The sequence below is a fragment of the Mesoplodon bidens genome, assembly GCF_964165515.1.
Source record: "Mesoplodon bidens genome assembly, chromosome: 5".
Taxonomy (NCBI): domain Eukaryota; kingdom Metazoa; phylum Chordata; class Mammalia; order Artiodactyla; family Ziphiidae; genus Mesoplodon; species Mesoplodon bidens.
Genome location: NC_138161.1, coordinates 12,405,984 through 12,420,987, shown reverse-complemented (window position 1 = coordinate 12,420,987; position 15,004 = coordinate 12,405,984). Strand labels below are relative to the sequence as shown.

At 40.8% G+C, this 15,004-nt stretch overlaps 1 protein-coding gene across 1 annotated transcript; it reads left to right on the top strand.

The window, feature by feature from the left end:
* Positions 1–3,696: 3,696 nt before the first annotated feature.
* LOC308617868 (vacuolar ATPase assembly integral membrane protein VMA21-like) lies at positions 3,697–4,086 on the top strand (the record flags this gene model as incomplete). Its single annotated transcript, XM_081235298.1, is given in 2 exon segments — positions 3,697–4,064; positions 4,067–4,086. Coding segments are annotated over 2 exon segments (303 nt in total). The 5' UTR covers positions 3,697–3,781.
* Positions 4,087–15,004: the final 10,918 nt, after the last annotated feature.

Genomic DNA, 15,004 nt, shown 5'->3' with positions numbered 1-15,004 from the left:
TTGGAAGTCAAATAAGTCCTCCAAAACCAAGGATAAAAGTACAAAGGGATAAAAAAAAAAAAAAAAACAAGAGTGAACAGATTAAGAGACATCAAGGGTCAATGAAGAAAGTAAAACTTCCTACTAATAAGAAGAGAACAGAGAAAATGGAGAGGAGAAAGTATCTGGAAAGCAATACTATGATGGGACTCTTGGTTCTGGATCTATATCAATACGCAGCTCAGGACAGTGATCCTTGAGAGAAGAGAAACAACCGAGATAAGCTCTGTGATTGCCCAGGCTGACTTTCTGGAGAGAACTGCCAGGAATCAGCACAGAGAGGAGGAACCCAGAGCCCTGTGGGTTGAGTAGATGGAACTAGGAATCCACAAAGGCTGAAGCAGCTAGATTTCACAGGGCAGAATTACAGGGTATAAAATCTGGATATCAGGAGAGAGATCTAAGTTGAAGACAATTTTGGAAGCCACCGGCATAAATGACAGCCAATGAACTCATGGAGGGGAAGAGACCATGAGGGGAGATTGCTTAAAATGAGTAAAAAGAGGGGTTAGGACAAAACAGTGAGGGACACCAATATTAAGTAAAAAGCAGTGGTGTGGGTTTGCGATGGAGTTGAGAATGGCCAGAGAGACAGAAGGAACAGCAAATGAGTGTGAAATCATGAGACCCTGAGAACAAGGGAACAGGGAATGATGTGGTATATATATTCAATGGAATACTACTCAGCCATTAAAAAGAATTACATTTGCAACAACATGGGTAGACTTGGAGGGTATTATGCTTAGTAAGTCAGAGAAAGACAAATACTGTATGATATCACTTTAATGTGGAATCTAAGACACACAACAAACTAGTGAATATAACAAAAGGGAAACAGACTCACAGCTATAGAGAACAAACTAGTGGTTACCAGTGGGGAGAGAGAAGGGGGGAGGGACAAGAAAGGGGTAAGGGATTAAGAGGTACAAACTGCTATGTAAAAAATAAATAAGCTACAAGGGTATATTGTACAGCACAGGGAATATAGCTAATATTTTATAAGAACTATAAATGGAGTATAACATTTGAAAATTGTGAATCACTATATCAAAAAAGCAAACAACCCAGTCAAAAAATGGGTAGAAGACCTAAATAGACATTTCTCCAACAAAGACATACAGATGGCCAAAAAGCACATGAAAAGATGCTCAACTTCACTAATTATCAGAGAAATGCAAATCAAAACTACAGTGATGTATCACCTCACACTGGTCAGAATGGCCATCATCAAAAAGTCTACAGGGAATTCTCTGGCAAACCAGTGGTTAGCGCTCTGTGCAGCACAGGTTGGATCCCTGGTCGGGGAACTCCTGCAAGCCACATGGCACAGCCAAAAACAAAGTCTACAAACAATAAATACTGGAGAGGATGTGGAGAAAAGGGAACCCTCGTACACTGCTGGTGGGAATGTAAATTGATACAGCCACTATAGAGAAGAGTATGGAGGTTCCTTAAAAAACTAAAAATAGAACTACCATATGATCTAGCCATCCCACTCCTGGGCATATATCTGGAGAAAACCATAATTAGAAAAGATACATCACCCCCAATGTTCATTGCAGCACTATTTACAAAAGCCAAGATGTGGAAGCAACCAAAATGTCCATCAACAGAGGAATGGATAAAGAAGATGTGGTACATATATACAATGGAATATTACTCAGCCATAAAAAAGAATGAAATAATGCCAGTTGCAGCAACATGGATGGATCTAGAGATTGTCATACTGAGTGAAGTAAGTCAGACAGAGAAAGACAAATATACGATATTTCTTATACGTGGAACCTAAAATAATGGTACAAATGAACTTATTTACAAAACAGAGTCGCAAATGTAAAAAACAAACTTATGGTCACCAAAGGGGAAATGTGGTGCAGAGGGATAAATCAGGAGCTTGGGTTAACGTACACACACTATTATATATAAGATAGATAACCAACAAGGACCTACTGTATAGCACAGGGAAGTCTACTCAGTATTCTGTGATAACCTACATGAGAAAAGAAATGAAAAAGAATGAATATATGTATACGTATAACTGACCTGAAACTAACACAACATTGTAAATCACCCCTACTCCAATAAAAAATTTTTTTAATTGTAAATCACTATGTTGTACCTCTGAAACGTATAATACTGTACATCAGCTATACTGCAATTTTTTAAAAATTAATAAATAGAAAAGAAAAAGAAAGAAAGCCTGTGTCACTCCCTTGGTTTCCCTTTTTTCTCTGGATGCCTCTTCTGGGACCCATTTGTAGATCCTTCTTTTCCTTCCTGAATTTATGTGCCTGTGTTCCTCAGTTCTCTATCATTCTCATTCTATACACTTTCCCTCTTAGGGACCTCATATGCATGCATGGATTCATTTAATAAAATATAAAGCTGATGACTACCAAATCTATTTTTCCAACTCAGACCTCTACATGAAACATTTACCCGCTAAAGCAGGTAATGTGTCTCAACATAAACTCATTGTCTTTTCCACTCTACTCTTCACTCCTCTTCTATTTTCTCTCTTGGTGATGGGTTCACTGTCAAGTCATTCTTTGAAGTGGAAACCTAGGAGTTATCCTTGTTGAAAGAAATAATCAATAAACAATCTATAACTTGAATAGAAAATAATTTCATTTGAGCCAAACTGAGGACTATAGCCTGGGAGACACAGATTCAAGAAGCACTTGAGGGCTTCCCTGGTGGTGCAGTGGTTGAGAATCTGCCTGCCAATGCAGGGGACACGGGTTCGAGCCCTGGTCTGGGAAGGTCCCACATGCCGCGGAGCAACTGGGCCCGTGAGCCACAACTACTGAGCCTGCGCGTCTGGAGCCTGTGCTCTGCAACAAGAGAGGCCGCAATAGTGAGAGGCCCGCGCACCGCGATGAAGAGTGGCCCCCGCTCGCCGCAACTAGAGAAAGCCCTCGCACAGAAACGAGGACCCAACACAGCCAAAAAATTAATTAATTAATTAATTTAAAAATAAAAAAGAAGCACTTGAATTGTGTTCTGCTGGACTACAGAAAAGGGGAGGCTTATAAAAGCAAAATTATATAAGTTTGTCAAGAATTATAATTGGAACTGGCAAGAAGTAAGGGTGCTTGTGAAGCAAGGATTGGTTGGGGTCTGAAATGGTTGCATAGTTACAAGGGGAGACCTCGAGACCAGAAGGTTGCAGCTGGCAGCCGCTAACAGATATTGTTTTGAGAATGGCTGTTGCTGTCCTTGAGTCTGATACAGTTCAGAAAATTCAAGTTCTCAGTAATGCAGGAACATGTCTGAAACCACATCCACAATGACCACCCAGTTCCATTTTGAATGGTTGAACTACAGCTACTCCATTTTGAGTTTTAAATGCATTCTCTTCTTTAATGGTTAAAGCAGATGTCCAATGCATGTTTAATAAGCCACAAAACAGGCTGTTCTAGTTAGCATAAACTTAAGCCAGAATGAGTTCCCCATATCTCAACATGTGAAAACGTCTTCCATCATCTTCAACTACAACCTCTTCCACAACTAATTAGCAAAAGATAGATGCTACTCCCTAGTATTCACTAGCTCCTTACCTTATCCATGACTCCAGTCCTACCTTAAAGGCCATCCCTTTTATCCTGGCCTAACCAACAACCCTATTTTAAGAAATATTTCAGCGGCGCGGTCTGCTTCAACCGGTCTCCCGCGGAGCCGATTAAGCGCGGATGCCAAGCCCAGCCCGCCTCTGAGCGCCTGCTGCGGGCGTGGCGACGCCATGGAGCGTTTTGATAAAGCGGCTCTGAACGCGCTGCAGCCGTGCGACTTCAGAAATGAAAGTTCATTAGCATCCACTCTGAAGACGCTCCTGTTCTTCACAGCTTTAATGATCACTGTACCTATTGGGTTATATTTCACGACTAAATCTTATGTTTTTGAAGGCGCCTTTGGGATGTCCAATAGGAACAGCTATTTTTATGCTGCTATTGTTGCAGTGGTCGCCGTCCATGTGGTGCTCGCCCTCTTTGTTTATGTGGCCTGGAATGAAGGCTCAAGGCAGTGGCTGAAGGTAAACAGGATTAAAGTGAACATCACCTTTTGATAGCATTAAAATGATTTTTTTAAAATGGTAAATGCGTCTGGGGTATTGATGATTTTAATAAAGTTGAAAGAACATGTTAAAATCAATCTTATGGAATCACGTTTGACTAGTGTAAATTTTGATCCTTCTAAAACAATGGTTTGTATCATCAGTTTTAACTGTATGAGCCTCTCATTTGCAAATGAGAATTTGGAAAAGTTAAATTGGTTACAAATAAGTATGTGAAATTAGTTACACATTATTCTGGGAAGAATTTGATTATCTTACAACAAAACAAAATTTTATAGCATTTTGTCTTTTGGTTGGCTTTGAGTTTTACTCCTCTGGATATATTCAGATGTACGTAGTGGAGCAAATCTAAACTTTATTTTTCGCTGGAACAATTTTCCTAACTATCATGAAAATACCAGGTCATTGGATTTTGGGTTGTAAATGCGTATTGGAAATTGCTTAAATTGTGGACACTGGAATTAATCTGAATGTCACTGAGAAATTTTGCATAAAGTAATCCCTCGTCAATAGAAATCTTTCATGACATTATTTCATGGGGAAACTAGGCTGAATCACACCCATTCATGTAAAAGGACTGGGTTTATTGAAGAATGCAGACAGCAAAGCAAAGAGAGCTACCTGCCTAGGCACCCAGCTTACTCCCTAAAGGCCCCTTGCAGGCCAGCCTCCTGCTTTCAGACAAACTCTGTAACGATCTGCTTTGCTCTGGTCATTCAACAATGAACTTATGCTTTAATTGCAAGGTTGTGTAAACTCCCTTTAAATTTGTTTTTCCTACTTTTAAATAATGTATATGAGTGAATTTACATTTAAATGTGTTCATTTTTGCATACTTAGGGAGTATAAACTATCCTGAAAATAGATTATTTTTATCATCCAGGAAGTATTCTTGGAATTTCTAGTCTAGTCTTTTAAATCAGTGCCGTTATATCCCAGATACATCAATAGATAATGTATCTAAGTTAGATAATCCTTGAGGTCCTTTCTGATAGAAAAAGACCCTGTGGTTTTACTTTCGTATCCTTGGTCTGTGTTCTTTCTAGCCACTTGGTACTACTTGTGTGCAATCTAAAAACACACCCCCAAAAAGTGCATATTAAAACAGGAAGAAAATTTAAATTCCCTGTAATGTTGCCACCTGGAGATAACCACTATTTTGGTTTACATCCTGTGTGTATTTCTTAATGCTAGTTTGTTACACATGAGAAGTTTGGTTTAAGTTCAAATTCTGCCAATTTTACCTGGCGGCTATTTGCATTTTTTCAGATGAGTGATTATTGGCCGTTTTCTTAAAAAGCACATTCTACCTTTACTCTTTTTTTTTTTTTAAATAGTAATAGCTTTCATTTATTGAGTCTTTTTTTTTTTGGCATCTTTGTTGGAGTGTGGTTGTCTTGCAGTGGTGTGTTGGTTTCTGCTTTGTAACGGAGTGAATCGGTTATATGTGTACATGTGTTCCCGTGTCTCTTCCCTCTTGCATCTCCCTCCCTCCCGCCCTCCCTATCCCACCCCTCTGGGTGGTCGCGGAGCGCCGAGCTGATCTCCCTGTGCTGTGCGGCTGCTTCCCACTATCTATTTTACGTTTGGTGGTGTGTGTATGTCCATGCCACTCTCTCACTTTGTCACAGCTTGCCCTTCCCCCTCCCCGTGTCCTCAGGTCCATTCTCTAGTAGGTTACTCTTTTAACTAGATATCTCATTGTACAAATTTCCTGTCATTGCTAATCCCTAATACAATGGCCCTTGTTGTGAGTGTTTGCCATTACTGGTTTTGTTTGTTCACCCCTACTTTTGATGTGGAACTGGACTAAAGGAGTAGAGAGGTAGGCATAAAAGCAAAGAAGGCATTTGTGTTTTTTTTTTTTTTATTTTTATTTTTTTTTTGCTGTACGTGGGCCTCTCACTGTTGTGGCCTCTCCCGTTGCGGAGCACAGGCTCCGGACGCGCAGGCTCAACGGCCATGGCTCACGGGCCCAACCGCTCCGCGGCATGTGGGATCTTCCCAGACCGGGGCACGAACCCGTGTCCCCTGCATCGGCAGGCGGACTCTCAACCACTGCGCCACCAGGGAAGCCCTGTGTTTATTTAATTGTTGAGAAGAAATAAAAGATTATTGTAGGACTATTTTTTATTCTTGCTTATAGTTAAATGTTATCTACAGTTTAAATGCCTTAAGTAGTTATTCTAAATGTAAAATGTTTTCTTAAAAAGACTACAGTTTTGGTATAAAATTCTACAAATTTAATATGAAATTGTAGGATACTCCAGATTGAGTCTGGTGTACTGTATGGTAGATTTCTAGATGATCCCCTCTTTAGATGCCTTGTTGTACTAAAATTTGTCCACCTGATTTCTTTTTCTATAACGTCAAGGTTTTTCTTGTACTTTTGGGACTTATGCTATTTGTAAAACGTTAATGTCCAGTGTTGGATTGTTTTGTTTGATTTCAGATTTGCTGAGTAGATAACATGGGTGTGTTTCTGCAAGTATTTAAACTGGGGATTCATGCAAAAGCAGATGTAATTTCCTCTTGGAAAAGGTACCCAGCATTTGAAAGTTAGAATCGGATACTAAGGTTGATGTTTGGGGTTATTACAATATAGACTTGTTTTCACACCAGTTGATATTTTCTTAGGGTTTTAACTGTTAACTGGGTAGTCTGCTGCTGTTGAAATAACATGGTATTTGACAAAGAGATTTATTTTTCAAGATGTCTCAGTGATTTCCTCTTGTACAATGTATATACTTCAGGGTGTATAGAAAGGAAAGCTACAATTGAGCCCTTATATAAATGTTATAAGGTAGGAATATGTTCACTATTGTTTGAAAACTGATTGTAAGAAGAACCTCAATTAGGGAGTGTAGCTTGAAGTGTCAGTACAGGCTACTGATTTAACACATGACCTTCTTCACCTCACCTCCCATTTTGCCCCCCAGAATATAATCTTTATTCTCATTGTGCTAAACAATGAAAAGTCTGCTGTAGAATGCATCTGATGTCATTAGCTCTTCAAGTGGATACCATTTTACATGTGACAGCAGAATTCAGTTTTGAATTGCTGAAGAAATTTAAACCCTCCATAAAAAAGAAAAAAAGCCAACCTGCGTTTCATGGGAATCTAACAGAAATACACTGTAAGATTATTTTCATCATAAAGATCTCATCAGCTTTGCCGCCCCCCAAAAAAGAAATATTTCAGTCTCCCACTGTTCTCTCTAACTCACTCTCCACACTGATGCCAGAGTGTTTCTACTGGAAAATTGGATCAAGTTATTGCTCCTTTTAAAGAAATCCATTTAGATATTCTCCATAGCCTTCAATTTCAAAATTAAACCTCTCAACTTAAAAAGGGTTTAAAAAAAGAAAAGAAAGAAAGAAAGAAAAGGAAAGAAGAGCTGCAAGTTCAGATGCATGTGAGATTTTGGTGGTGAGAAACTAAAGTCTGATCTGTGGTTGCTTGAATTTTCCAAGAAAGGAGGAGTTGAATGGGACATCTGTTGAAAATGAGAAGTGGTGGGGCAGAGATTTGCAGTGAGTGCAGAAGGTTTTAAATGTCAGCCCAGTTGAGGTTAGACAAGAAAGTTTTGATTTTGGGGTCACATGATCCTTCAGAATAGCAGACCTAGATCTTCCCCCTGAGCCTTTCTGAAATAGAAAATACAATAACCACAATGGCCAGGGGAAAAATTAGCCAATATTTATTGAACACCTTGTGCCAGATTCTGGTGTTGGGGTTCAGGGAGGGTCACCCCAAAATATGCTGATGGCACGTTGATTATTTTGTATTGAAGTTGTTTGAGAAGCAGTGGATGCAAGAAGAAAATTGACCCTCCTCTGTCCCCGTGAAAGCAGGAAATAAATCTTCCATGTGAAAGGTGCACTCCCTTGCATCTGGAAATAGGACACCCTTATCACAAGAGATAGGGAATTCAGGCCCAAGAAGCCTATATAAACCAACTTTGTTACTTCTTTAATTTACTACCCCAAACCCAAACTCTGTTTAATATTTATTTATTTATTTGGCTGTGCCAAGTCTTAGTTGCAGCAGGCAGGCTCTTAATTGCAGCTTGCAGGATCTAATTCCCTGACCAGGGATCAAACCCAGGACCCCTGTATTGGGACCACAGAGTCTTAACCACCAGACTACCAGGGAAGTCCCCCAAACTTTGTTTAGATTCTTCACTAATTAAGCACCCAAAACTAAGTTTCTTTGTCCTGACAATTCCTCACAAATTTATTATTTCTTTATCAAAAAAGTATAAAAGCTGCCTGCTTTGGCCACCTCTTAGGGCCCATTTCTATGAGAACTCCATATATACAAGTTAAAATTTGTTTCTTTCCTCCTGTTAATCTCTCTAGTGTCAATTTTATTATTAGTCCAGCTGCAAGAACTTAAGAAGGGAGGGGAGGGGGAAATTCCCTCCTCCCTGACAGTTGGTAAGCCAGCCAGGAGACTGGCCAGACCCCTGCCACCCCAAGGCTGCTACAGCTGAGAGATCCTGAGACACCTGACAAAGGCCAGCAGAAGCTAAGATTTCTTATCACGTCAGCCTCCCAGATCTCTGCCTGCAGGGTCTGGTTGAAGAGAAAGCGGTGGGAGTCCCTTTTCTCTCTCTCTCTATTTAGATTAGCAGGAGATTAGTTTTGGAGCTAGTTCCTTGTGACACAGAGCCTCTGGCATTTGGTAAATGAGTACTCTTGCTTTTTATTGATTCTGTCCTCCCAGATGGCCACTGTTTTTCTTTGTCTCTATCTGTTGTGTCATTTGTCAGAAGGAGGAAGAACGATAGGGCAGAACACATGCGTAGGCCCTATAAGCCTGCCTGCCGTTCAAGCAATAGTAGAAGTCTTCCCCCCAAGATTAATTGGTCTAAGGTCAAATTATATACTCAGAAGAATGGGGAACATCCAAAAGCCTTTGTTGAACGTTTTATACAAACTTTTCAAAGACACACAGCACTGAACCCAGAAGCCCCAAGAACACAGGAATCTCTTCATATCTGCTTTAGTGGGAAATTTTCTCCCTGTTATTAAAAACAGATTCAAAATAGTGCGGTCAGTTGGTCTGGGCAACCGCTAAGCTAATAATGGAAGCTGTAGCTCAATTCTTTGAAAATAGTTTGCAGGAATGTCGGCGGGGGGGCGGGGGGAACAGTTAAAAGCAAGAGTTCTTGCTTTGCAACTGGAATCTTTAGAAAAACAAAAGCATGATTCTAAGAGCAACTCCACACCCACTCAGAGCTCTTCCTATTTGCCTCCAGACAATTGCAGATACTGTAAGAAATCCAGACATTGGAGGAAAACCTGTCCTGCACTTAAGAGAAAGGAAAGTTTAAGAAACAACCTCTCTAGGTCCTATTACTCCCAGGTTCATGTTTCTCCTCCTGACAGACAATTCCCCCTCAAATGACAGTGTCAGTGGATCCTTAGTTCAACCCCAAAAGCCTACCGTTAAACTTAAAACAGAGGTTCCGAACTGGATTTCTTAATTGACACTGGTGAGATTTTCTCTACCATCTGTTCAGAGGATTTATCTCTACCTGTCACCTCTGAGTCTATTCAAGCAGCTGGAGTCTCTGGGCAGCATACCTCATTGCCCATGTCTCAGCCCACCCTAATATCTTTAGGACCTCTTAACACCTGTCATGCTTTTCTAGTTTCAAACTCCTCACCAGCAAGCCTTTTGCTACCTCCTTTGCAGCCTTAAAATTAGCTCTGGCTACACCTCCAGCTCTTGGCTTACCTCATTTTGACCAACCTTTTCATCCATACTGCCATGAAAATAATGGAATTGCTGCAGGCATTATAGGACAGTCTTTTGCCTCTCAGATGAGTCCTATAGCATATTTCTCATGCCAGGTAGACACTGTAGCATTAGGTAAGGCCCCACACTTACATGTGGTGGCCACAGCTGCCACCTTGATTGACAAAGCCAGTACTCTAACAATAGGGTCTCCCATGCAACTTTCTGTTCCCCACGCTCTGTCTGCTATCTTGCAAGTTCATAGGATGCAGCATCTCCCTACATGGGCAACAAACCACCTATGAGCAGGCTCGCTTGTTTATTTGTTTGTTTGTTTGTTTGCCACGCTGCACGGCATGCAAGATCTTAGTTCCCAGACCAGGGATCGAACCCACACCCCCTGCAGTGGAAGCATGGAGTCCTAACCACTGGACCACCAGGGAAGTCCCCAGGCTTTTTTTTTTTTTTAATAGATCCTTTTTGGAGTACAATTACTTCACAATACTGTGTTAGTTTCTGTTGCATAACAAAGTGAGTCAGCCATATGCATACACATGTCCCCATATCCCCTCCCTCTTGAGCCTCCCTCCCACCCTCCCATCTCACCCCTCTAGGTCATTGCAAAGCACCACCCAGGCTCTTTTAATTAACCCTTCCATCATCTTCCATTGTTGTAATACTGTAAATCCAGCTACTTCATGCCCCCTCCCTGGTGATGGAGAGCCTGATTCCATTCCACATGATTGCCTTGAAACTACAAAAATGGTCTCAAAGCCACAAGAAGATCTCTCAGACATCCCTTTGGACAACCAAGACTAACTTCTATTTTGTGATGGCTCATAAATGAAATTTCGAGAGAAACATAATAACTAGTTATGCCATGGGTTCCCCACATGAAACACCTGAAGCATAATCTTTGCCCACTGTCAAACCAGCCCAAGCTGCTGAGCTTGTAGCTTTTACTAGAGTGTGTACATTAGAAAAAGGGAAAACCACTTCTCTTTTGGAGTCTGTCATGCTGTTGGCTTAATTTGGAAATCCCGTGGATTCTTAACCTCTGCAGGGACTCCTATTGCTAATGGGCATATAATTGCTGCCCTATTACAAGCTATCCACTTCCTTTCTAAAACTGCTATTGTTCACTGTTCAGCCCACACTGAGAAGACAGATTCTATAACTTTAGGGAACAATAGGGCTGGCAGAGCAAAACGGACCCCCTTATCCTTTCTTCAGCCAGTTTTTAAACCTGCCTTCATCCCTGACTGATAATAATTATCAGGCAAATGTCCCACAATCTGGAAAAAAAACAAATAAAACCAAAATGGTACCAGACAATTATGAGATGGATTAGACATTGAGCCAAACGAACTTCCCCGTAGCTCCTTTTCTTTTGACTTTTTGATTTTCACTTCTTTAATTAAAACAAAAGTTTTAGTGCCCCCATCTTGGTTTCTAAATACTATTTCCCACTAAAAGAAGCCTGGGCCCCTTGGAGAAATGGTTGATTTCAGGGCTGGGGCAGGAAAAATATAAAATGAGCCTAGAACATTTTATGCCCAAAGGTAAAGAAGTGCTCAAAAAAAAAAAAAAAAAAGATGGGATGTATCGAAAGAAACAGGAGCCAGCTTGAAATGGCTCCCCCTGGCCAAGACTGGAACAATTTGAGCACTAAAATAAAAAGGGTGAATAGCTGGAGTACAGGGGATTTGGGGGGCAGTAAAACGATTCTTTTTTTAAAAATAAATTTAATTATTTATTTATTTTTGGCCGCATTGGGTCTTCGTTGCTGCACGTGGGCTTTCTCTAGTTGCGGCGAGCGGGAGTTACTCTTCATTGTGGTGTATGGCCTTCTCATTGCAGTGGCTTCCCTTGTTGTGGAGCATAGGCTCTAGGTGTGCAGGCTTCAGTAGTTGTGGCACGTGGGGTCAGTAGTTGTGGCACATGGGCTTAGTTGCTCCGCAGCATGTGGGATCTTCCCAGACCAGGGCTCGAACCCATGTCCCCTGCATTGGCAGGCGGATTCTTAACCACTGGAGCAGTAAAACTATTCTGTGTGATACTGTAGTGGTAGGTTAATGACATTAACCATTTGGCAAAACCCATAGAATTATACAACACAAAGAGAGAACCCTAATGTAAACTATGCATCTTAGTTAATAATAATGTATCAGTATAGAATCATTAATTGTAACAAGTGTACCATACCATTGCAAGATATTAACAATAGGGGAAACGGGGTGGGGGTGGATGGAAGGGAATATATGGGAACTGTCTATACTTTCTATAGAAAAGTATATTCTAAAGTATATTCTAAAAGTATATCTGTCTATTTTTCTATAAATCTAAAACTGCTCTAAAAAGTGAAGTCTAATAATTTAAAAAGTTTTTAAATAAATAAGGATTGGGACTTCCCCGGTGGCTTAGTGGTTAAGAATCTGCCTACCAATGTAGGGGACACGGGTTCGAGCCCTGGTCCAGGAAGATCCCACATGCCTTGGAGCAATTAAGCCCGTGTGCCAAAACTACTGAGCCTGCGTTCTAGACCCCTGATTCCAATCATGAAGAAACATCAGACAAGCCCAAATTGAAAAGCATTCTGTAAAATAATTAGCCTGTATAAAAAAAAAAAAAAAAGTCGGTGTTGTGAAAGACCAAGGCCAGGTAACTGCTCCAGATTAAAGAAAGCTAAAGGAGTTCAGGGAAAAAGAAGTTTGTATGCATACTTGTATGTGTAGACAGAGATGACAAATATGACAAAGTATCAACTTGGTGAATCTGGGCAAAGGGTATGCAGCAGTTCTCTTACTATTTTTGTAACTTTTCTGTAAGTTTGAAATTATTTCAGAATAAAAAGTTTAAAAACATGTTTTATGGAAAAACTGCAAGTGTAACTGATGCTGAATTTCAGCCTCTGCACACTGGTGCTGGATGAAATCTTGGAGACAGGGTTTTGGTGAAGTAGAAAGAAATAGCTTTATTGCTTTGCCTGACAAAGGGGACCACAGTGGGCTAAAGCCCTCAAGCCTGTGTGTTCCGCCCTGCAGGAGGTAGTGAAGAGTCTTATAGTGTTCAAGGAGCAGGGTGTGATCAGCTTGTGGACATTCTTCTGATTAGTTGGTGGTGAGGTAATTGGGAGTCAGCATTATCAACCTTCTGGTTCCAACCGGTCTGGGGTCTATGTGCTTGTGGGCAACATACAGTTAACTTCTTCCACCTGGTAGGGGTTTCAGTATCTGCAAAACAGCTCAAAGGATGTGGTTCAGAATATTATCTATAGCCCTTGAGAAGGAACTAAAGGTCCCTGACTCTGTTTAATGACTAAACTATTATTATTTTGCCTTGCTTGACTTTCTTTCTGCATTTTCTCACTTCTCAGGTCAAATTTATTCTTTTTTTTTTCTTTTTTTTGGCAATACACGGGCCTCTCACTGTTGTGGCCTCTCCCGTTGCGGAGCACAGGCTCCGGACGCGCAGGCTCAGTGGCCATGGCTCACGGGCCCAGCCACTCCACGGCACGTGGGATCTTCCCAGACCGGGGCACGAACCCGTGGTCCCCTGCATCGGCAGGTGGACTCTCAACCACTGTGCCACCAGAGAAGCCCCAAATTTATTCTTTGACTAAAGTTTTTTCTACAGACAAAAGTCAGGTGGAGGACATGGAGGGGCGGGAGTAGGGTCTATTCTGGGAAGGCCTGATAGGTTCCTGCTCAGTTACGTAACCTCTGATGGATCATTTTGACGTGAATAAAGGGGGTGAAGGGGAAGTTCTAGGTTAAGGTTACAGAGCACCACACAGGAAACCAATTCATGTTTCATCCAGAGACAAACTATCACAGTAAACACGTTGAAACTGAAGTGCACAAAGTACTACAGGGTGTCACACCGGTGGTAACTTTTAAAACTTCAATCCAATGTTATTCAGGTACAATCCAATCTTTACAATTATTGTATTCAGATGGGAAAAAATCATGGAAGTCTTCTGTGCCATTCAACTGGTTTTACAAAATATATTTACTGACCTTTCTTTAATAAGTTTAAAACAGTAGCATGTCATGTAGCAATACTGAAAAACAAAACAAAGCATTAAATCCATTAAAATTGCTTTTATTGGGAACAAATGAAAATCAAAAGAAACTATACAGGTATTCACTATATATAATTCTTGCATTTTAAAATAGATTTGGGGGACTTCCCTGGTAGCACAGTGGTTAAGAATCCACCTGCCAATGCAGGGGACACGGGTTCGAGCCCTGGTCCGGGAAGATCCCACATGCTGCGAAGCAACTAAGCCTGTGCTCCACAACTACTGAGCCTGTGCTCTAGAGCCCACAAGCCACAACTACTGAGCCCGCATGCCCAAACTACTGAAGCCCGCATGGCTAGAGCCCGTGCTCCGCAACAAGAGAAGCCACCGCGATGAGAAGCCCACGCACCCCAGCGAAGAGTAGTCCCCCCCCACGCCGCAACTAGAGAAAGCCCGCGCACAGCAACGAAGCCCCAATGCAGTCAAAAATAAATAAATAAATTTTAATAAAATAAAATAGATTTGGACATATTTCCACTTGAATGAGATTTGTGTTGCCAAAAATGCTATGTGCATCTCGAGCTGCCCACCAAAGTGGAGGGAAATTTTTCAACATATTTTAAAATATTTCGAATGAAATGTTTCAGTCCATGAAATACTTTGGGCCCATTGTTCTATTCCAACTAGTTTGCAAGAACAACTTTTGGACGGCAGGAAATAAAAACTTTAATGAAAACCATAAGTCGTTGTCAAGGCTTTTAATGAGAGTATGATTAATAAGTTCAATCAGGAACTTCCTTCTTCCATGTACAGCCACATAGTCTCATCTGGTATTTTTCCATCTATGACCTCAATGGAAGCAAGACACTGACATACTCACAACCAAACCTAAAATTTTATGAATCACAAAGTAATAATCCAAGGTTTTTAAAAATGAGGGCTAACAACTGGACAGATTTACTAAAAATCATTGTTCACTTGAAATGGGTGAATTTCATGGTATTCAAATTACACCTCAGTTGTTTATAAGGCAATATTCAAGCGCATAGTTCTTTACCAAAACTCATTTTACTTTATAATTGAGCATTAAATTGTCTTGTTCTTATAATTAACAGTTACG